The 25,005-nt window shown below is 30.6% G+C and overlaps 2 protein-coding genes across 2 annotated transcripts; one reads left to right on the forward strand and one right to left on the reverse strand.

The window, feature by feature from the left end:
* Window positions 1–2,456: 2,456 nt before the first annotated feature.
* Window positions 2,457–6,650, reverse strand: LOC123228053 (myosin-binding protein 7-like). The gene is made up of 4 exons (XM_044653250.1): window positions 6,281–6,650; window positions 4,409–6,109; window positions 3,573–3,619; window positions 2,457–2,923 (listed from the first exon to the last, which is right to left on the reverse strand). The coding sequence occupies exons 2-4, from the start codon at window positions 5,921–5,923 to the stop codon at window positions 2,821–2,823; spliced, it is 1,665 nt and encodes a 554-aa protein (XP_044509185.1). The 5' UTR covers window positions 5,924–6,109; window positions 6,281–6,650; the 3' UTR covers window positions 2,457–2,820.
* Window positions 6,651–20,887: 14,237 nt separating this feature from the next.
* On the forward strand, window positions 20,888–24,406 carry LOC123227184 (4-hydroxy-tetrahydrodipicolinate synthase, chloroplastic-like). The gene is made up of 3 exons (XM_044651879.1): window positions 20,888–21,145; window positions 21,289–21,372; window positions 23,267–24,406. The coding sequence occupies exons 1-3, from the start codon at window positions 21,084–21,086 to the stop codon at window positions 24,192–24,194; spliced, it is 1,074 nt and encodes a 357-aa protein (XP_044507814.1). The 5' UTR covers window positions 20,888–21,083; the 3' UTR covers window positions 24,195–24,406.
* The last annotated feature ends 599 nt before the right edge of the window (window positions 24,407–25,005 follow it).

Consider the following 25,005-nt stretch of genomic DNA (forward strand, 5'->3'; position numbering starts at 1 on the left):
AAAAGTATAAATCTCCAATATTTAGAAGAGAACTAAATTACTCTCATTAGGGTGAGCCAGACTACTTTCATAGAAGTTGTTGTAAGTTGAAAAAGGTAAAGACCAAGGAGAAAGAAGAAAACAAAGATAAGAAAGAAATAAACCGATTGTCCTTGACATGGATAGTTGATTTTGTGCTTTGTAACATGTGACTTGTCATCGTGAGTATTTCTCATTATCCATTCATTCGTGGTCACTAGTCATATTGGATGAAAAATTATGTATTTACAAAAATTACAAAAATTTGTAAAGTAATTTTACATGCCATTGTTGGTTGCATATTATGGTTTAACAGTGTGTTAGATATGTCTCTAATATACGAATCAATTTTATTTCCATGGGTCAATTGATGAAGAGAGTTGTTATGGTTTATTTGGCAATGGAGTTTGGAATTTCACAAGGGGAAACCTGGTGTTGGCCAAAGGAATAAAGCAAAATACTCTCTATGTTACTCATGTCAAGTTATGTGTCATAGAGGTAAATTCAGTTGATGATTCATTGGTTGAGTTGTGGCATAGATGACCCAAACACTTGAGTGGGAAAGGTCTTGGAGTCCTTACCAAGAAGAAACTATTTTTCCTATTTTAATTAATATCTCAATTTTTAGTGAGATTAAGATCCATATTTTAGCATTACATCAAATTCATTAGTGTCAAAAAAAGGTTTAAGAATTAAGAAAAAACTAAAAAACTTATAAATATGCAAATGGTCAGGTTTGGAAATTGAAAATATAGAATGCATGGAGCTCACGTTTGGGGTACAAAGTAAACCTGTCTGCTAAGTTGTATATAATTATATTAAAATCAATCTGGCCTTTAGGCTTTTAATTAAAGTACTCTTATTTTTTTTATTTAAAATATTTTTAAATTTTTTATTTATTTAATCAAGATATAAAATAACATATTTGACCCATCGATTAATTTATTAAACTAAGTTATTCGTTTATGACAGGTTGGCCAATTTACTTGTCCAATCTATCTAATCATAGTCGGTTAACCAGTTTATCTGATTAATTCTAAATTTCAAATTTAAAAAAAAAAATTACATTAAAAAATAATTATATTTATATAATAAAAAAATTATATATATATATTATTTTAATTAATATCCCCATTATATGGTGCAAATGTTTTGCGATTGGTCTGAAATTGAGCCCAATAACAAATAAGCACTCTTCCGATAAGCTGTAACGAGGAAGCACTTCTGTGGTCATATGGAGCCCACCCCTTCGCTCAATCTAGCTTTGTCATACAAAGCCGGCTTTCGTTGAAATGTCAGACGGAGGACCAGTTGAAGAACGCCCCAATAAAGTGCCAATGGTAATGGTAAGGAATATTTATTGATATATAGTATCGACCATGAAGGATATCTATTTCTCAGTTAATTTGGATGAAAAAAGAAAATTTTATATAAAAAAAAAATTATAAGGGTAATTATTAAACCCAAAATTTATTATACTGAGTGAGATTAATTCTAATCTAATAGGACGCTCTAATTTAGGTAAATTTTTTTATTATAAAAAAATCATATTAATATACATAACTTTATATATTTAATTAAAATTATCTAATTAATTAATAATATATTATTATTTGCATAAATATTTATATTTATTATTTATATAAATAATATTATTTTTACCGAATATGCTATGGAGGCTTCGAATTTGATGAGTAGAAAGCTTTTGAAAACTCCAAAGGTTTGATTAAACCGACCCATTAGATAAGAATCTAATCAACTCTTCAATCACAAGCCAAAGGTCTATCTCCAAAGGGCTCAAATTTACCATCTAACTTGGGGCAATTATTTTATCATTTCTGCAACACTTGTTTGCTAGTACAACAACATTCAAATGAAAGTTCCTGAGTCTTTTTCATCAGGAAACTCCCCAAAACCAGACAAACGTACAACAAATATTGCTTTAAACAACCGCTTGATACCCAAAATCCAGATCCATTGGCAGGCCAGACTGAACATCGTATAGCTAGTTCACTAGTCACTTCAAAGTATCAATCTACCAAACTGGAGTAAGTCAAATTGGATGTTGAAAAATGAACAGTATTGCTTCTTGTTGCTTTCTCAATAATGTTATTTACCTTCACACATGGGTTAAGGGATTTTTTGCCTAAAAACAAACACAGTACAAATATTATAGCAAAGGGGCCTCAGATATCAAAGTGACATTGCATATTCGACAAAGGCGGAAAAAATATATTATTAAATGAACGAGGCGACAAAGGGTGACCTGAATGAAAAATTCTATGTAATTAAACCTCTCAATGAAGTATGAACATTAAAATTTCTTAAGATTGAATATGATCAGCTATAATCCTATGTCAAGAACTCTGGCAAAAAAATAAAGAAAAGAAATCAATATATAGAGAAATGATGAACTGCTTAAAATCAAAGCCGAAGTCTTGGATGAGAACAATAGCACTTCATATTGGTTGAAATCATACAAGAATCTGAAATGTACAGGGGCAGATTGGTACAAGACTTGTACCTTCCGCTGAATACCAACAACCTAAATGAATGAGCATGCCTACACTGTATCCATGTTTTACTGATCAACCACAAGAATCTATTCGATCCCAAGAAAAAGAAACGAATCAACACTGCACAATACACCCAATTCCGTGGCAACCAGGAATCCAGACAAAAGAATGCGAAAGTAATGGTATAAGTGTGATGAAAGTCCACAAGGCATTCACATTTATGAGCAAAAGCATTTGCAATTGTTGGCATAAACTTCCAAATGATACAGAAACTTGAAAACCAATTTCACACTTGTGTGCTGGAAACACATCTTGATTGCCTCATGTGCGGGCTCTTATCTAGAAGCATTAGCAAGCCCACATTGTTGGCTGATAACTCAGCTGTAAACCTGCAATAACATTGAAATTATGACAAAATATGAGATGAAACATGAGAGATACACATGTTGGATGCAGCTGTGCCTGCAGGCACACAAGAATGGTAACTGCAGCTCAATTTCTCACATTAAAAGCCTTGATCAACAAATAATTGGTATCACAAAATTCTCAATAGATATCCTGTATCCTTTGGTAGTTGGAACTTACATAAATTTCCACATTAAAGCATCATTTAAGTTGTTCAAGTAGAGAACTCCGATATTAATTTTTCTTCTATCGGTTTTACCATTGTGAAAACTGTCTCAAACTTTCAACTAAACACTTGCATTTGAATACATCAAATGAGAGTTGCCTACTCTAAGAGGCCATGTGAATCCTACTCAAAAAGTGATAAATGCATACAATATGTTGTGTATGGTTTGTAGGATAGTCATTAAATTTCCAAAAGATTCTAAATATCTAAAGGAACATTAATTGGTTATTCCTCTTAAAAGGACATTATTCTCCCCTTCAAATTGTTTCAAGGAACTAAACAATATGCAAAACATGCAGTGAGTTAGCCAACAAGATTGTGAACAGGTTATACCTTCTTACTCATTAGAGAAGAGACATAATGGATCAATAAGTAACTCAATTACTAACTATGTATTATTTACTTACTTGCTACGAGAAGCTTTTCTCCTCCAGAAGACAAAGGTCACAATCCACTGAACATAAAACATAAGAGAGGTAAAACTTCGATACAGAGTGCTCAGGTAATTGAAATACATCATATTAACAGACAAGAAAAAATAAAGTTTTGTTAGCTACAACATCAATATATATTTGGTTTATGATGCTTCCATCAATGTTGATATAAACCAGAGAAACATGTTCACACTTAATATCAAATAAGAAGCACTCTCATAAAGCATATTATATGAAAAAACTAATGATGTACCAACTAAGATACACCAAAACTGGTTTAAGAGACAGCTAAAAGATGAGAAAATGAACCAAAATCAAAGTATATGCATATTCAGAGAGGACAAAAAAGCTGCTGAAAATATTCCTAGTGAGCATAATAACAATTATAAAACTGTTTGAGGGAAAAAGAAAAGAAAATGAAAATTTTCAGTGAAATCCATTTTTTGGTAGGGATCAGCTATAGGAGTTTTAGATGCCCTAAAGTAAAATTATAAAATGATAAAAAAGCATGAGGCTGCCATTCACTGTTGCTTGCTGTTTTCTCCAAATTCAAAGTAATCAAAAGAGTTCCATTTAATTACAGCTTAAATCATGTTTTAACTACCCTTCCATATTATAATTCAGTTTGTGAGCACTTGGAAAATTGGAGATTTAGATGAAAAGAAAATTTAAAATTCTATACCATTGTAAAAGGTCAAGTTCATTACTCGATAATGCAACATGGTAGAAATCAATGTACTGGTTTGTGGCAATGTGCATATCATCCTAAATAAAAGATGACAAAGGATAAACGATGCATCCAAAAATACCTTGAAAATTGACATGAGGGAAAAGCTTCTGACAGCAGATGATTTCCTCACAGGCATTTGTCTTTCAGGGGTCATTTCCTTGCACAGATGTTGAGCAATTTCTTTTAATAATACCATTTGTGCTTTGTCAGTCCGCATTGACATAATTGCCTGTCTCATTGATTCCCTGTCAGCCTCAAGTGCCCGGAGCCTCATGTAGAGCTTCTTGATATATGGATCTTCAGTATCATATCTGTTCAGTGAATCTCTTGGTGAGTTAATATCATCCTCGCACATTCCTACACCATATTTAGGTTCCTTAAAACTATTATATTGTACTCCATTATGGACAGAATCAATGGTATAAACTCTGTCACTCATTTCATCGCCAATTTCTGATGTGTTATCTCTTTTTCTCAAAGTAGAAAAATCCTCTGTTTGTTCCATCTTCTTGAAACTTCTGTTAAACCTTGGAGATCCTGTGACAAAATCTGAACCTGTTTCTTTAAACATTCCCATGTACGAACTTGAACTATCATTGGAAAACCTCCTGCTGTGTTTATGGCGCCTAGGAGATTGACCAACAATCACACTCTCGAATATATTCTTCCCACTTGAAAAATCCCTGTCCAGCTGGCTTTTTCTAGGAGTCCTATCCATTTGATGAATCCTATATTCTAAATTCATCAATCGATTCTGACCACGAGGCGTCTCTCCATATGGATATTTTTCATTTTGGCCACGAGGGGTCTCTCCATATGGATATTTTTCATTCTGGCCACGAGGGGTCTCTCCATATGGATACTTTTCGTTCTGGCCACGAGGGGTCTCCCCAAATGGATATATTTCAACATCTACACTGTCATCACCCTCCAAAGGGGCAGAATTCTCATTCAAGTTGCACTTTAAAGGTGGGTATTCAAACACAGGAAGATCCAATTGAGCATCAAAGGTTTCAACTGTGCTTGTGTTTCGACTAAGGCAAAGTTTCTCACCATCAGCCTCAGCCTCAGCCTCTGTAATCCCATAACTCATCATTCTATGTTTATAAGCCTGCACTTCACAAGTAAGGGCTTGAATGGCCTGCTCTCTCTTATACAATAAATCCTCGAAGGCCAAAAGCTCTTGTTGGTCGTGTGAGATTTTCTCTTCAGCAAATCGCTTGAACTGCCTTGCCTCCATTTGGACTTCTGCCTTCTCTCTTTGCAACCTCAATATCATGGACATGGCCTCATTTGCAGCTGAAGACGAGGCATTTCTCTCCTCGTCCAACTCCATATATAAATCTTGCATGGTTTTCTGTTGGCTAGCAACTGTTTCACGCAAGGCAGTGCACTCATTCTCAATTTGTACACGGGGATTCAAATCTACTGCTAAATCAGGTATAAAGAACCGATTTTCATTCTCAAACTCGTCGTATTTCCGTTTAACAGACCGAAGCCAAGTTCCAGAGGAACTACTCATTGAAGCACAACTACACCCACAATTACAACATTTCACCATATCCCTAGAAGGTGAGATTACTTCTAAATCCATTACTCAATGCTTCACATCCAAACTAAAATGATTCAAGATAAAATCTTGCAATCCTCATTAAAAGTTCCTACAGAGCTCAAATCCTCCCTCTTGGATCTACGGATCGGTTAAAAACAAATCATCCCCTTCCCTAACACCACCCAACAGCTATTCTTCTCCTCAGATCAACGAATTCACACCAAATTCCTACAAAAACAATAGAACATCCAAAATTAAACACAAAAATTCAACCTTTAAGGGGAAAAGGTGAAAATCAACCACCTTTCCAACATTAAAAACCATTTCAATTCTCCACATTAAGTTCCAGCTATAAAAAATCCCCCTTCAACGTAAAACAAACAATAAACCAAAACTAACCTTCGAACACAAAATTTTCCCGGGAAAATAGTTTCCACTTCAAGATTTTCTCTGCCAAAGAAATTTTCCCGGGAAAAGTGAGAATTTTCTTTATCTCCGAGAAAATATTAAAAAAAGCAACGCAAAAGAAACGAAGTGGGAAAAAGGTTGTGGTGAGTGAAGGAGAAATAGAAAATAGCAGAGAATGGTGTTTGGAGGGAAGGAAAATAGGGAAGGAAACGGATTTTGAAACCCTAGATTTTTATTTATATTTATTTTGTTTCCCGATTCTGTTGGCTTGTTTTAATTTTGTCCAAAGTAATTTCTGTTGAATTGGGTGCAGCGAGAGAGAGAGAGAGAAAATGAAAGCGAAAATGAAGTATTTATTTTTGGAGAGAGAAAAAATCGGAAATTATTATTAATCATTAATCAACGGAGTTTTCAACCCAACTACTAATTAATTAATTAATTAATTAATTAAATTTTTTATTGAATTAAAAAAAGTCATCTCTGACTTGGCAAATATTCGTCACTCGGATAAAATCTTTGGACAGGATTGTGGGTAATTAATTAAAATAAACAAAATTTTAAGAGTTTATACGTTTTTAGGTCATCCTAGAAAAGTTTTATCAAAATAAGCAAACCGTATTTTTTTTACCCTTTTTACCCTTATATTGAAAAACCAAGTAAAAATATTTTTTCTGAGAATATACGTCGGTTTATGGCGGTAACGATAGTAGCTAGGGATTTTACAGTGAAACCCTAAATATGTCGAATGTATATGAATGTTTTTGAATGTTTTGAACGCTTAAAATGATATAGTTTCAATGTTAATGGATGCCTAGAAGTGTAGCCGTTGAAAGACAAAAACGCAAAAAGTGAACAGTGTCGCGCAAACTGTGAATAGTGCTACGCAAACCGCGCAAATACTACTCACATCGCGCAAACTGCTTGCAAAATCGCGTAAAAAATACTGATCACAGACTATGATATCTACTTTTGCGCGATGTAATCAATGTTTGCGTGATTTAAAGTGGTTTGCGCGGTGTAAACAGTGTTTGCGCATTTGCGCAGCACTGTAAATTTGCGCAGTTTGCGTGACACTGTAAATTTGCGCGTTTTTGTCTCTCAACGGCTACACTTCCAGACATCCTTAACATTGAAACTACATCATTTTAAGCGTTCGAAACATTCAAAAACATCCATATACATAATTCGACATATTTAGGGTTTCAGTGTAAAATCCCTAGCCACCATCGTAACCACCATAAACCGACGCACATTCTCAGAAAAAATATTTTTACTTAGTTTTTTAACATAAGGGTAAAAAGGGTAAAAAAAATACGGTTTGCTTATTTTGATAAAACTTTTCTAGGATGACCTAAAAACGTATAAACGCTTAAAATTTTGCTTATTTTAATTAATTACCCCAGGATTGTGGTAACCGAGAAATGTTTTATTATAAAATAGAGAAAAATAATTACATATAAATTATTAATATAAATAAATTATTAATATATTTAATAAAATTTAATAAAAATTAATATATAAAAATGATTATTAGATTATTATTTATATTATTTTTATATTATTATTGATAATAAAATATTATTGAATTTTTTTATTAATTATAAATTAAATAATATAATATAAATAATAAATTATTAAATTAATTTTCTTTGTACCCAACCAAACCCCTTTATGTAATTATCTAATGATACTATCATATAATATTATATAATTATAGAAAGTTTTAAATTAAAGATAAAATAATAATTAATTATATATTAATATATTATTGTTTGTACATAAAACTATGTATATTATTTATACATGTTTTATTGATAATTATTACAACATTATTGTGAAATAAAAATAAAAAATAATATTGTTTCCTATTTCATGGCTACTAGACAAAAAGACATCCTACTTAGGGCTTATGCTAGATGTAAAGGGCAAGGACCAAGTCATGACTACCCTTTTTCTCACTATTTTGTATTTATAGTCATGAGTTAATGTTACATAAGTTTAAGATAACTCACAAGATAACATAGTGGTCATAGCTCATGCCTTAAACTTTCTCATTCTTTATGGAAAGATGCTTGTTCACGGGTTGTTGTTGGGAGTCATATCTACGAGATGACTAAAGGAGGAATTTTGATTACATAACAATTACCCCATCGTTTTTGGAGTGTAAATAGTGTTGCAAAAACTTTTCACCTCTTAGCATAAATAAATGCCACATGATTGGTCAAGATTTTGTAATTTTCTAAATGGTTGTAGGTACCAAACATTTAATACATCGTATATGTGAATTGTATGCCCTTCAAATTGATTCAAAAGTTATGATGTCTTATGGGTTACGTCTTTTTTCTATATGCTTTTGAGTTGACGAACTTTGTATGTCCAAAAGCGCCTTAATCTTCTTTATAATACTTTTTCTCTAAATATATACTTCTATTTAAAATGACTTAAAAACACGTGTATAACTTAAACTTTTAACAATTACAATAGAAAAAACAGTATGTTCACATACACTTACTCAAATTACATGGAAAAAAGGTGAAAACTAAAATAACTAGAATCCATGTCTCAAACTGGAAATAAAGTAAAAACAATATAAACTTATAAAATCTGCAAATAATGAAAATGTTTTCCAGTCTCATGCAATGATCTTATATATATATATATATATATATATATATATATATATATATATATATATATATATATATATTTTCATGTGCATCCAATATTTGTATTAATATATTCCATTCCTGTTAATCTTGTGCAGTGTGTAAACCTGGAAGGTGTAATAAAATGTTGAGCCTAAATGCACTGTACACTGTACACTACTGTGAAGAGTGTAATTTTTTTATCTTGTTCAATGTAGAATTTTATTATTGTCCTGTGCAGAGTGTAATTTTTTTTAACTGTATATGTAAAAATCTTGTGCAGTGTAATTTGCATTGTGCAACATAAAAATATTAGAATCTGACATACGATTTAAGAACCTCACATTTAAAATGAATGCAAATATTAAGTTCTTTGACAATAGCTATTATACACATCAATTTGGTTTGGTTGAGTTTTTAATAAAAATTTTCAACTTGAATATGTTGTTTATACTTTATATGTCATAATTATGCTATAACTTGATTTGATTACCTTATAAATTATCTTATAATTGATACAATATTGTTATCTTATAAATTGTTTGTTATTATTAGGTATTTAGGATTCTGAAATGTCTTCTTCTCAATATCACAATAACATACTCTAACTTAGAAATATACCCGTTTAGTTGATCCTAACAATAAAAGCAATTTTATATGCAATTTTTGTGAGAAAATAACAAGAGGGAGAGTATTTAGAACAAAGAAACACTTTGTCAGAGGTCATAAAGATGTGAAGAAGTGTACAAAATGCCCCCTTCATATCCATGAGGAGATTATACAGTACTTGAATGCCCAGTAGTATTTGTACTTGAATGTCACTGAGTTCTGGGATTCAGACTATCATCATCAACATCCTCTGGGTTGATTCAGTGCTTTGACTCAAGTTGACTTCATGATCACTACCTTCAAGACCATGGCCAGTTTAATACATAAAAATGTATATGCAAAACTCAGAAACATTACATCTAAACCAGACATAGTAATAAACTCTACATAAGTAAAACATTATTTACACTAAATAGATTACATCACATATGAACAAGTACTTAAATGAAATATTAATCAAACTAAATCAATTGCATCTTATTTTAACAAATGCATAAATCATACATTAATCAAACTAAAAATAATAACAAAGAAAATAATTGGCCAGGTAAAAGATATGTTGCTTTGCATCCGTTGACTGATGTCACCTACGTGGCAAATCAAACGGTTCACTACGTTTTTTAAGTTAAAAATAACCAAAAAAGGACCGTTAGGAATCCCTAACCTCAGTTCGCCTATAAATTCAGTTCAGTGACATTCAATTCGTTCAATCTTTTTTCCTCTTCTTTTTTTCAATAATCTTGAGTTTGTATCAGTTCAGTGACATTCAATTCGTTCAATCTTTTTTCCTCTTCTTTTTTTAATTCTCTCTTTTATTTGCAAGTAAAGCAAACAAAAGAGAGAATTTTTTTAATGGTATAAGTGATGTCAATCATTTGGGAGATAACGATGATAAAGGTGATATCATCTCTTCTACGAAGCAAATTTCAAGTAGTATAAGTAAATATTATGATCAAAGTAGCAGCTTTGGTCAACAATCTAATGTTAAAGGCTTTATGGATGCATATATGGCTAAAAATTCTAGGAAAATAGAGCAAAATAAGAAGAAAGATGTGATGAGATAGTCCAATGTAAATGAAGCCTACTAGAAGGAATTAATGGAAAAAGCTTGTCAAGATATGACTAGATGGATGTATGATGCTGACATAACTTTTAATATCATGAATTATCCTAGTTTTAAGGTTATGATTAAGTTAATTGGGCGGTATGGAATTGGGAAGAAGCTCCCCAGTTATCATAATGCGAGGATTCCTTTACTAAAAAAAATATGTGAAATGGTGAATAATTCAATTAAAAAACATATGAAAGAGTGGGCAAAATATGATTGCAACATAATGACTTATAGATGGACATATAAAACACGTAGGAGTAATAAATTTTGTGATGAATTTCCCTAATAGATTAGTTTTCATTGAATCTATTGATGTTTTTACATATGCAAAATCAGGGGAAAATTGTTTGGCTAGATGGTGAAAAAGACTGGTGCACAATATGTAGTTCAATTTGTAGTTGACAATGCATAAAAAAAATATTAGCTGGTAAGAGTTAAAATTTTGAATTTTTATTTATTTTTTCTAATCAATAGTTCATGTATTAAAATTTATATGTTATTTGAATATCTGATTTGTTTTTTAAGAAAATTGTTACAAGCCAAAGGAATCATTTATATTTCACACCTTGTGCGGCATATTGTGTTGATTTAATATTAGAGGATATTGGAATTTCGTCTGTTATTGCTCTTAAAAGATATATCTATAATTAGTCTAGTATGGTGAATATGATAAGACGACTCATGGGTAAGAAAGAGTTATTTAGGCTAGTTGTTATAATATTTACAACAACATTTTTGACATTACAATGCATATATCAACAAAAAAATACTTTGAGGAAGATGTTTATATTAGAGGAATGGACACATAATAGATGGGTAAATGAACAACTGGAAAAAAAACTACATCATTTGTCACCTAGGCTACAATATAGAATAACATCCCTTATCTTTTAAAGTTATTTGGTCCTCTTGTTGGAGTGTTGTGTTTAGTTGATGGTGAAAGAAAACATGCAATGGGATATATATGAGGCTATGGAAAAGGCTTAAAAAACAATTGTGAAATGTTTCAAAAAAGATGAAAAGCACAAGTATGAACGAGTAAATGAGATGATTGATTGTAGATGGGATTGTCAACTTCATCACCCATTGCATGTAGTAGGATATTACTTAAATCCCAAATTCTATTACATGAACCTTGATAGCATGGAAGCAATACTAAGCTCATGAATGGTTTGTATGATTGCTTGCAAAAGTTGGTTCTAACCATAGATGAGCAAGACAGAATCAATGATGGGTTATCTTTGTATAGAATAGGTGGAGGTTTATTTGAGATAAACATCATTGTCAAACATACAAAAATAAAATCACTAGCTAAATGGTGGAGTGCTTATGGATTGAGTTGTCCACGTTTGTAAAAGTTCGTTATTAAAATTCTTAGTCTCACATATAATATTTCTGGCTATGAAAAGAATTTGAGTGTGTTCGACTATGCAAGTATTAATTAGTTATACTTATATCATCACTCAATATATATTATCCTACTCTCATTTACTTTTTAATACATGTTCTAATCAATATGTGTTTCATATATATACAAATTCATAGCAAGAAAAGAAATAAATTAGCACAAGAAAGACTAAATGATTTAGTCTTTGTGAAATAAAATCAACCATTGCAACATCGATATTCAGTTAATGATAGCATAGACCTAATTTTGTTTGATATAACTGATGAAAATAATGAATGGTTAATAGGGAAAATGGAGGGTGCAAATAACGTTGATTGTATTAATGGTGATGATGAATTGGTGTTTGAAGATGATTTCTTAAATATGGGGTAATGTTGATATGGCTAGTGGTGTTGATGAAACTGTTTATGCTACAAGTACTTACATTGGTATGGTTGAACTTGCAGCAAAAAAGGCCAAAATTTCTTTTTTTTTTTTTTTAAGTCTAACCCTAAGCCAATGTCTAAGGATAAAAAGATCTTTGAATATAAATTTTCTGATGAAGAAGAATATTTTAATGAATAAATAGATGAAATCGAAAATGAAAAATTTGATGATGAGGAAGAAGATATGACATTTGGTTATGAAGATGAACACTTAGATTTCGATTAAAATATATGTTTGATGGTATCACATTGTTGTACAAAATCACTTTTAATTTACATTCAATTACATACAAATAGCAATATTTTAATTATATTTATTCTATATAAGAAAAAGATGAATTCTTTTTTTTTTTACTTGTTGAAATATACAAATAATTTACAACAAGATATAGGCACATGCATTTATAATAAGTAAAATTTTAAATACCAAAATAATATATTATTTTATATATAATTTAAATTCATTCAATTATCTATAAATAGTATTATTATTTTAATGATTGAAAAGGGGAGAATAATTAATGGTTTGAGTACAATCTAAATTAATAAAAAGAAAAATAAAAGTTTGAAGGATGAGGGGCTTTCTAAGATTAGGCTTTGACATGATTAGTGGTCCACAATCCCATGATGGGTGTTCTGTATGGTTTGTGTATTTTGTGTACCTAGGGTTGGATTCAAACTAAGCCAGTTCGAATTTGAGCTCGAGTTTGGCTCGGTCGAACCCGAAATGAGTTGACTTTAGTCGAGCTCGATTGAACTTGAGTTACTCATCAGATTTTCTAATTAAAATTTTTGATACAAAACAACATCGTTTTGAACAATATGTATTAAAACGACGTCATTTTGATAATAAAAAATGAGCCAAATTGAATTCAAACTAGTCTTAGCCAAGTTCGATCAAACTCGGCTCAAACTCACACTAATTATATATGAACCAAGTCAAACTTGAGCTTGAGCTCGACTCAGTTTGAATCTAACCCTATGTGTATCACATAGATTGTTGAGGTTTTAGGGGTTTTATGTTTTAGATTTAAATATTTAATTAAATATTTAAATAATATATTATTATTTTTAATTAAAAATAAAATAATATTTAACATATAATATTAACATTTCAATACTTAACTAAATTCTAAAATCTTGTATAAATAATTTTGCTCATTTAGTATATATTTTAAATAATCATTTTATGAGGCATATCATTATTTTTTTAACTGTTGAATTTTGATTTTAAAAAATGATAAGTAAAAATTCTTACACATGGTGAATTTTCCACCACGTAGACACTTTGAAAATTTTTTGTGAATACATTAAATGCAAGAAGATAAACATGAAAGGTGAATAATGAGGGCCCAGGGGGAAGGGGGGTGCGGGCCTGTGAATTTTCCTATATAAGGACCCCCCTCAATTTGTATATACACTAATTTAACAATTCTATTTCACGCCTCTCAAATTCTCTGCTTTCATTTTTCTTCAGCTTACATCTACTTCATTTTTCTTCTTCTCCTGCATAAGTTTTTCTTTAATTATAAAATCATTTACTCATAATTTTTATTATATTTATAACACATTATTGATACCATCAGTTTAGATATATTTTAATATCATTTATTTTTTAATTACATTATTATTTTATTTATATATTGTAATATCTTAGTTATGATATTCTCTTATCTGTAAAATACAAACTATAAATATTTTAATTTTTGTGATTTTTCTACTTAATTTTTTATTTATAATTTTATTTAACTTACGATTCAAAGTTTGTAAAATCATGAATCTGGATTTGAAGTCCTGAATATTATTTATAATATGAAGTTTATAAAATCAAAACAATTTTAATTCACGCCTCCCAAATTCTCTGCTTTCATTTTTCTTTTGCTTACATCTATTTCATTCCTCTTCTTCTCTTGCATAAGTTTTTCTTTAATTATAAAATCCTTTACTCATAATTTTTATTATATTTATAACACGTTATGAGTACTATCAGCTCATATATATTTTAATATTAGTTATATTTTAATTATGTTATTATTTTATTTGTATATTATAAATACAGATATTGAAATTATAATATTGTCTTATTTATAAAATACAAATTAGAGATATTTTAGTTTCTATTATTCTTCTATTTAATTTTTCATTTATAGATGTATTTAACTTGCAACCCAAAATTTATAAAATCATGAATTTAGATATGAACTTTTAAATATCATTTATAACCTAAAATTTATAAAATTGGAAAAATTTTAATTCACACTTCCCAAATTCTCTGCTTTCATTTTTCTTCCGCTTACATCTACTTCATTCTTCTTCTTCTTCCGCATAAGTTTTTCTTTAATTAGAAAATCGTTTACTCATAATTTTTATCATATTTACAATACATTATTAGTACCATCAACTCAGATATGTTTTAATATTAGTTATCTTTTAATTATGTTATTGTTTTGTTTGTATATTGTAAATACGAATATCTCAATTATAATATTGTCCTATTTACAAAATATAAATTATAGATATTTTAATTTATGTTATTCTTGTGCTTAATTTTTCATTTACAATTGCATTTAACTTGCAATCTGAAGTTTGCAAAATCATAAATCTAGACCTGAAGTTCTGAATATCATTTATAACTTGAAGTTTAAAAAAGGCCAAACGACTATTTCCCACCCAAGGTTTAGCGTTTTCTCAAATGTCCCCCCTTTAACTATGGAAACACCAAACACCCACCCATGAGCGGTTAGATTTAACAAAACTCTAACGGTGGTAAAGGTAAAATCGTCATTTTCACTATAATATTAAAAATAAACTAAAATAGAATATAATTTTACCCCCCTAAACTTTAAAAACTAAAATTTTCCCCCAGCCTAAGTTTTAAAAAATCGCAGTTTCACCTTAGGTTTTGGTTTTGAAATCTCCGGCGACCTCTCCGGCTCCGTTGCCGATGACCTCTCCCTCCCGAAGCAAGCTCTCCTTCCGATGATCTCTTTCCTCCCATTTGGAGGTCCGATCGACGCCGAAGACGCCTTGGGAGACGAAGAACTTCGTCGGGGAAGACGAAGACGACGGCTTCGTCTTCGTCTTCCCCGACGAAGTTCTTCGTCTCTCAAGGAGTCTCCGGCGCCGATCGGACCTCCAAATGGGAGGAAAGAGATCGCCGAAAGGAGAGCTTGCTTCGGGAGGGAGAGGCCGTCGGCAACGGAGCCGGAGAGGTCGTCGGAGATTTCAAACCAAACCCTAGGGTGAAATTGCGATTTTTTAAAACTTAGGATGAGGAAAAATGTTAGTTTTTAAAGTTTAGGGGGGCAAAAAGAGATAAAATTTTTAGGCGTTAGGGTTCTGTTAAATCTAATCGGCCATGGGTGGGTGTTTAGTGTTTTCATAGTTAAAAGGGGGATATTTGAGAAAACGCTAAACCTTGGGTGGGAAATAGTCGTTTGGCCTTTAAAAAATCATTAATCTATATCAGAAGTCCTAACTATCATTTGATTATATATTTATATTAGAATAATTGAATCTGATTTACAACCTGAAGATTGCAAAATTGTGAGAATATATATTTACATATATGGGCTCGAAGTCCCAAATTTTATCAAAATATTTATTTGTTTTACATGAACTATATCACATTTACAAGCTAAAGTTTGTATAAATTGTGAAAAATATAGAGTTGAAGTTCGAAATATAATCGGAATGAAAGTTTTAAATACTATAATATTTTAAATACTAATTACAAAACTAGAAGTTTTGTAAATATGAGATAATATCTGAACCTAAAGTTTTGAAAATTAATCTCAATATTTCCTCAACAAAATGAGCTATTTCGTAAATATGAAATAATATCTAAACTTAAAGTTTCAAAGATTAATCGTATATATTCTTTACAAAATAAGAAGTTTTGTGAATATGAACAATATTTGAATTTAAAGTTTCTAAAATTAGATAAATATAATTAAACATGCTTTTTATACGATTACCCACCTAGAATTTATGAATCTTGAAAAATTGATTAAGTAAAATGTCTTAAAAGAACAAATACAAAACTACTGTTTTTTTGATGTCACATTCCCAAAGGATTGCAAGCCAAATGTGTGGATATAATGATAAATCTACTAGATTCATAGAGAAATTTGAATGATAAATTTGAACATTAAATTCAATAATACTTCTAATAACTTTGTAATTTAATACAACTCTGTAATGTTCAGAATCTATTCCTGATTGAGATAATGTGAAAGAAAAAAATTCTTCATTTTTATTTTTATAATATGCTCCTACAATAGTAATATTGAGAAAAGAAATTTTGCATTAATGTTATATTTTTTCGTTAATAAAAAACCATCAAACTTGCCCCATAAATACTACATCGTTCTTTGAAGTGAACATAACTACTAATAGTAGTTTTCATGGGTTTGAATAAGGTCATAGATGAAATAATTTTCGAATCGAAAATGGTAATACTAGAAAATCTCAGTCATATCATTAGAAGTGGACTAACACTAAAACAAAATAAAAAATAAAGAATAATGCAGAGTAAACTACAAAACAATAGGTGTAGTTGTAAATGTCATTGGTCGCATTCATGTAGTACACACAAACATTGAGTAGATCTATATTAAATATCCATAAAAATTAAATTTATTGATGATTTAGATCTTGTTGATCTAATGAATCTTGATGTTTCAAGACTTTTTTCAAGAATAAAAATATAAGTCACTTGACTAGTGACGTGAATATTTAGGATTTTTATAATTAAAATCCATCATATATAATTATTTTGTAGTCATGATTATTATTTTGTGCTTTATTATCATGTTCTCCTTTCTTTTACTGTTTTATGTGTGTTATAATTAACGTAATTTTTAAATGAAAGAATATGAACTCCAAAATTGAAGCATTTACTTCAAAAGCTGATGATGAAAAACATGTGTTTGATGAACAGTGTAACAATATACAAATTCCTACGGAAAAGAAAATTTTCTTAACTTTAGCACCAATTAAAAATAAAGTAAATATTATATCATGATCAATAAATCTGATTAAAAGCTCTGAAAGAACCATAATTTTGTTAAAAAAATATAACTAAATTAAGCATCAATGGTATATTACATTCAAGTTGATAAAAAAGAAATCTACTTACCTTTAAAGATATAATAAATAATGGTTTCCACATTGAAACCGTGAGTGAAAATGATATATAATTCATTTATATAACTGGTAATGCCTCTAGAAGAAGACTTATACTAGAAAAATTCTTATAGTAGATAATTATCTGCTTTGTCATCTGGATTATATTAAACAATCATAAAAGCAAATGAAACTTACACAGTACCGAACCAGAGATTCTCTAATCCAAAAGTATTTATGCTTTGACATAACCATTTAGGTCATCCAAGATCTACAATGATGCGTAAGATTGTTGAAAATTCATATATATATGCATTAAATAATTACAAGATTTTATTGTCCAGTGAAAAATTATGCACCGCTTATTTTCAAACAAATTAGTAATCAGACAATCTCCCTCCAAAATCAGAGTTGAATCCTCTTCATTCTTACAAAAGATTTAAGGAGATATTCGTTATTTTATGCTCTTAATTGATGCATCTACTCGATGATCTTATGTTTGTTTATTGTCAATTTGAAATGTTGCATTTGCTAAACTATTAACACAAATTATCAAATTAAAGACACATTTCACAAATTATTTGATCAAATCAATACGGCTAAATAATACTAGTGAATTTACATCCAAGATATTTGATGATTATTGCATGTCTATAGGGATTGATGTTGAACATCCAGTTTCATATGTCCACACACAAAATGGATTAGTTGAATCTCTTATTAAACGACTTTAGGTAACTGCATGCATTTTATTACTAAGAACTTAATTACCAACTTCTATGTGAAGACATGTTATATTACATGTTGCAACGTTAATTTACTTATGAGCTTCCTCTTATTATCAATATTCTCCCCTATAATTAATTCTTAGTTATCAACTTGATATATCTTATTTGAGGATATTTGGTTGCACTGTATATTTTTCTATTACACCTTCTTAATACACAAAAATAGGACCCTAATGTCATTTAAAAATTTTTGTTGGATATAATTCACTATCCATTATCAGATATATGAAATCATTAACAGATGATTTTTTTACTACATGATTTACAGATTGTCACTTTGATAAGACAACATTCTCACCTTTAAGGGAAAAGAAAATATCTCCTGAAGTTAAACATGAATTTACTTGGTACGTACCTATCATGTCTCATTTAGATCCTTATACATTCCAAAGTGAAACTAAAATGTAGAGGATAATGCATTTACAAATTATTGTCAATAAATGTTTGATGCATTTGTAGATATGACAAAAGTGACAATATCACACATACTAAAGCACCAACAAGAATTAATATGATTATTGAACAATCTATTAGAATCGTGACTGATCAATCTATGCTCATTAAAAGTGTGGTAGACCTGTTGGATCGAAGGACACTGTCCCTCGAAAAAAAAGATAAATAATCAAACAAATATCAATCATGATGATCATAAAATGAATGAAAAATTCACTCTTTAATATTCCTTTAGAAGAGGTTATAGTCTCTAAAAAGACTCGAGCTCCTGAGGTGATATAAAACCCTAAAAAACAGAAAAATGAAACTATCAAAATATCTTTAAATTATGCCTATACATGGAGATGTGAAACAATTAACATTGATGAGGTATTTTTATTTGCAGTAGTTACTAAAATTATGAATGATGATGATTTTAAACCATATACTGTGCATTGCACGTCTAACTCCACTTTTTAAGAAATTAAATAATTATGTTCCTTCACTTTACTGAAATTATGAAGAAGTTTATAACATATTGAATAAAATGTGTATTATATTTTTTTTTTCTTTTATTAAATTTTTCTAGCAAGGGTTTCAATAAGGCACATCCAACTCTATTTTTTAAGAAATTAAATAATTATGTTTTTTCACTTTGGTTTTTATCCTATTAAATATTTTTCTTAATAAGATTAATGTTTTTATTTATAAGTGATGAGAATTCAAAGAGAATGTTATATATATAGTAGATTTTCCACCACATAGACAATTTGGAAATTTTGTATAAATGCATTAAATGTAAAAAGATAAACATGAAAGGCAGCCAATGAGGGGGCAGTGAGTTTTCTTATGTAAAGACCCCTCCTCGCCATTTGTACGCACACCCATTTAACAACTTTAATTCATGCCTCTCAAATTATCTACTTTCATTTTTCTTCTGCTTACATCTATTTCATTCTTCTTCTTCTCTTGCATAAGTATTTATTCAATTATAAAATCTTTTACTCATATTTTTTTTATCATATTTACAACAAAAATTAAGTTATTATAGCTTGAGACATATATTTGTGTGTGTTGGGTCAAAATAATACAATTTTTTTGACAAATTTTGTAAAAATTCATTTATGTGGAAGAGTGATGACATAAAAGGTTAAGATAGTCACATTTAATACTAACTCAATTTTGTAACAATTCATCTCCGTCTTTAACAAATATGATTGCTTTGTTTGAAGACGATGTCAAAAAAGGGAGAAAAAAAAGAGGGAGAAAAAAGTCAACTAGAGATAACGTCAAAAAAAAAAAATAAAAGAAAGAAAACTTAAGGGAAAAATATAGCATTTCAAAATTTAATCATAAGAGAAAATTGTTAGTTTTCTAAACTAAAGAAAAAATAGATTTTATTTTATTATTTTTAATATATTACTAATTAAATGATCATTTTACTCTTGAAACTAATTAAGTTTTTAGTTTTAACAATTCATGGTGAGAGTTTAGGTTTTCAATACTTAATGGGTATCAATTTGGAGATAAAACAAGCCTTGGGTTGGAATAAATTTTTTGGTTTTTTTTTTTTTTGAGATAATCTTTTTTTTTTTATAATGATAAGGGTGGGCACAAACCGAATCAAATCTAAACACACTTTGACTCAAGTTTGGTTAGAATCAATTTGAGTTTGATTTGAATTCATTGCACTGATATTAATGGTGGTTTTGAGTTTGACTCGAATTTATGATTGAATATGTGACTCAAATTCTTGGTTTGAATTTATAGTTTATTGACAAAACAATATCGTTTAACAATTATTTAATATCATTTAAATCGAGTCATGAGCTAAGTTCAAATCGAATCGAGTAATTTATCTAGCTTACGAGCTAAATTGAGCTGAACTCTCTATAGCTCGAGTTCGGTTCAGTTTTAAAATGAACTAAAACTTTTAACTCGAACTCAATTCATATTTAAAGTAAATGAATTCAAATTGAATTAAGTTAGCTTGTTTTGGGTCGAACCCTAACAATGGTATTATCTCTAGCTGAAAATGCTGACCACTGGTGGAGGGTCAACAGTTATTTCCAAAACGGGGCGGGGTAACATGCATTAGAAAATACTCAAGGGGTTTAACAAGTATTCCCGATTATTTTCCAAATCAATTAAATTATTCTGTCACACTTCCTCTCATTATCATCTGCGGCGGCTTCGTCTTTCTCTTCACTCTATCCATCCGAAGTTCCGGTGGGATTTTCCAGGAAAATATGGGTCATTTGAATGTAAGCAACTTGAACACTAGCAGCTATGGGCCTGCCACTTGCCCCCGGTACGCACTGCTTTCATTCCCATCACTTTTTATTTTTCATGTTTAATCTTTTTTTTTTTTTAAATTTATTTTTAAAAAATATGCAATTTTTTTTTTTTGTTAAGTGTTACTGATATGTCATTTTTTCTAATGTTATGATCCAGTAAAAATTGGAAATTGAGGCCCCCACAAGCTGCCATTATCCCTAATTATCATCTTCCAATGCGAAGTTTTGAGGTTAAAAACAGGTGATCTGTTGATTTTTATGGATGAATGTGGAATTTTTATTAAATATTTTGTATGTGATGGTCAAAATGTGGCTTTTGGCTCTGCCCTTTTTATATTTATACTTGGGATTGTTGATAAGATGTAGAAATCAATAGCAAAGAGTGAACCGGTTGTCCGTAGGGACGTCTAAACACAATCTTGTTGTGGAGAACTTTAATGTGGTTTTTGGTTCTGTCCTGTTGATTTTCGAGTATGAAATTCGGAGTTGATGTGTGGAAGGCTTTGTATGTTGTTGAAGTGCTAAACTTGGTTCTTAACTGTAATTGAATTTTTTACTTTGTCTATGCATTGTGTGGAGGTGCCAATGCATTACAAGTAAAGAATGTATAGTTAATCATCTTGGTCTTTATACAAAACATGAGTGACTTATGTCTCCGCTGCCCCATATTTTCGTAAGTTTGGTAGAACATTTTGGTATGCTTCTAGTAGAGGCTATAATCTTGTGGAAGTATGTTGTTCTGGCAGCGTTCTTAATTGTTTGAAATGAGAAAATAACTGGATTTTTTTTTTCAGATAAAAGCAAATTAGAAATAGTTTTCTTTTGTGGGAGTTTGGTTTTTGACTTCTCTTTGGGTGTCACTGTCAGTAGAATTCCCAGGAAATTTTTTTTTCTTCACCTGCCTTAATTGTAGGGAGCTTTGGGTTAAATCTGTTTTCTATTAGGATATATTATGTTGTTTGAGGGTTGCTTTAATATAAGCGGCTTGTTTTGTCTCTAGATTTAAACAGTCTTGTTTGATTTTTTTATTGGTCTTTTCTTCTTTTCTCTTTTTGGTTAGGCCTTATGTACATAGGTACTTATTTATAATTTATGAGTTTTCTTATATGAATCTTGGAAAAACCACATCTTAAAAACTAGTTGTTGAAATTCCATATACAACCCACACTAGAAGTTCTTATTCATATACACTTCACAACCTTGATGCCCATGTGGGTTAATTGTGCGTTAGCTCTCCGCTAACTTTGGATGAACACTACAATGTTAGCGTCATCACTTGTGCAATGTGGGCTAATTGTGCGCTAGTTTCTTGCAAACCCTAGACGAATACTACAATGTCAACGTTACCACTCGTGCCACATGATTGCAACTGAGAGATGTGATATTGACTCTGATACCAAATAATATGAATCTTGGGAAAACCACACTTTAAAAATTAACTGTTAAGATTGAAGAGCCTAAAACCATATAAACCCTACACTAGCAGTGTATACTTTTCAATGTGAAATCCAATTCTCATACTTAACACTCGGGATCCAAATATTTTCTATATGTTAATATTAATCGTATATTATGTACCGTGTACAAATTTTTCTTTCAATTGTAATTACTTCTTCAACAAATATAAGTTCTCAGGAGTTTCTTGCCCTTAAAAATAAAATAAACAAATTCCTATACATAAGTGAAGAAAAGAAAAAGGTTGCAATCTATCTATATTTTCCATTTAGAATCACTGATGTTTTGATTGGAATAATTTTATTTTTGTGGGAAAAAGCTTGAATAGACTCATTTTACCTAGAGTATTAGATATTAAGTCATTTTACCCAAAAAAATGAACTAACAGATTCTTGTTTTGAGGCAAGTAATTGGGGTATGATTTATACTTCTGCATGATGTAAAAGTCAAATTGTTTGGACAAGGGGAAACGATTTGTTAGAAACTGTAGTTGATTGAGTTAAAAAAGAATACTGGATTAAGTTGATATCTTTTGGTCATATTTCACAAAGAATTGGTGAAACTGTAGTTGTGATTATTGAAACTAAGGCTTCCTGGAAATGTGCTTCCTTGTTTTGGAGGGATTTCTGCTAATGTTTTTTTTTTTTTTTTAATTTTCCATACTTTTACACTGATTGTAGGACATCAACAGAGGATATAAAGTCACTTCGATTGATAACAGCCATTAAAACACCATATCTACCTGATGGGAGATTTGATCTTGAAGCTTATGATGACCTGGTTAATAAACAGATATCAAATGGTGCTGAAGGTTTGATTGTTGGTGGCACAACTGGTGAAGGACAATTGATGAGCTGGGATGAACATATAATGCTTATTGGCCACACAGTTAATTGTTTTGGTGGAGCAATTAAAGTAATTGGAAACACTGGAAGCAACTCTACCAGGGAAGCAATTCATGCCACTGAACAGGGTTTTGCTGTTGGTATGCATGCTGCTCTTCACATCAATCCTTACTATGGTAAAACTTCTTTGGAGGGCTTGATTTCTCACTTTGATTGTGTGTTATCTATGGGGCCAACCATTATATACAATGTTCCATCACGGACTGGACAAGATATCCCCCCACGTGTGATTGAAACTCTGGCTCAGAGTCCTAACCTGGCCGGTGTTAAAGAGTGTGTTGGTAATGATCGGGTTGAGCATTATACAGACAAAGGGGTTACTGTGTGGACTGGAAATGACGACCAGTGTCATGATGCTAGATGGGACCATGGGGCTACTGGGGTGATATCTGTTACCAGCAACCTTGTTCCTGGGCTGATGCAAGAACTTATGTTTGGAGGAAAGAACCCTTCACTCAATTCTAAGCTGATGCCCCTGGTTGAGTGGCTCTTTCAGGAACCAAACCCCATTGCCTTAAACACAGCTCTGGCTCAACTCGGAGTTGTGAGGCCAGTATTCAGATTGCCATATGTACCTCTTCCTCTACAGAAAAGGGTAGAGTTTGTGAATTTGGTGAAGAAAATTGGAAGGGAGAATTTTGTTGGAGAGAAGGATGTTCAGGTTCTGGATGATGAGGACTTTATTTTGGTTGGTCGATATTAGTTACATTAGTTTTCCCGTTCAGTGTTTTAGTTTGCTGTTTCTGTTGAAGATAAATTTTCTAGCTTTTTAATTAGTGCTTTAAATTAATAGTCGCTACTGAGAAGTTACTTGAGCATGTGTGATGGCAATGTTTGGACCCTTTTTTTTCTAAGCATGCTACTGCTGCTTAGATATTAGTACATAATGTGATATTATAAGTGTGTTTTTTTTAAGGTAGATGTTGCAATTCCTTATGTGTCTTTTATGCTCATTGTTTATTAGGGTTCAGGTTTATCAAGCAGTATGAATATTTTGATCAGGGATTAGCCGATACGGAACTTGGGTTTGATCTAATTCAGTTTGACATAAGGGAGTCAAGCTTGAGTTTGAGATCGAAATGATGAGTCAAACTCAAGTTTGATATTGTAGCAATTATTAAAATTAATTATTAAGGATTAATTTTAAATAATTATGTTTTTTAACTAAAAAGAAATGTGGAAGAAAATTGATATTATTGAAGAAAGAAGTGAGTAAACTTATTGTAAATTGAGTTAAGTTTCTTTCACTTAATGGGGGAGTTTTGGTATTGGGTTGAGCGTTTTACTTACAGAATGGAAAGTAAATTGTTAAAGTGTCTTGTTTTAATATAGGATTTAGTTGAGCTGAGCTCAGTCAAATCTTAAATTCCAGACTTGTGCTTGTGTCATGACTTCTTATTGACTTGACTGAACTGAGTTGATAATTAAGTTTGAGTCAATTTAATTTGAATTGAACCTTGATGTTGGGTGGCTTTTGTGTCTCGTTTTTAAACATGTTAAAGCTAAAATTAGTA

The sequence above is a fragment of the Mangifera indica genome, chromosome 10, assembly GCF_011075055.1.
Source record: "Mangifera indica cultivar Alphonso chromosome 10, CATAS_Mindica_2.1, whole genome shotgun sequence".
NCBI lineage: Eukaryota > Viridiplantae > Streptophyta > Magnoliopsida > Sapindales > Anacardiaceae > Mangifera > Mangifera indica.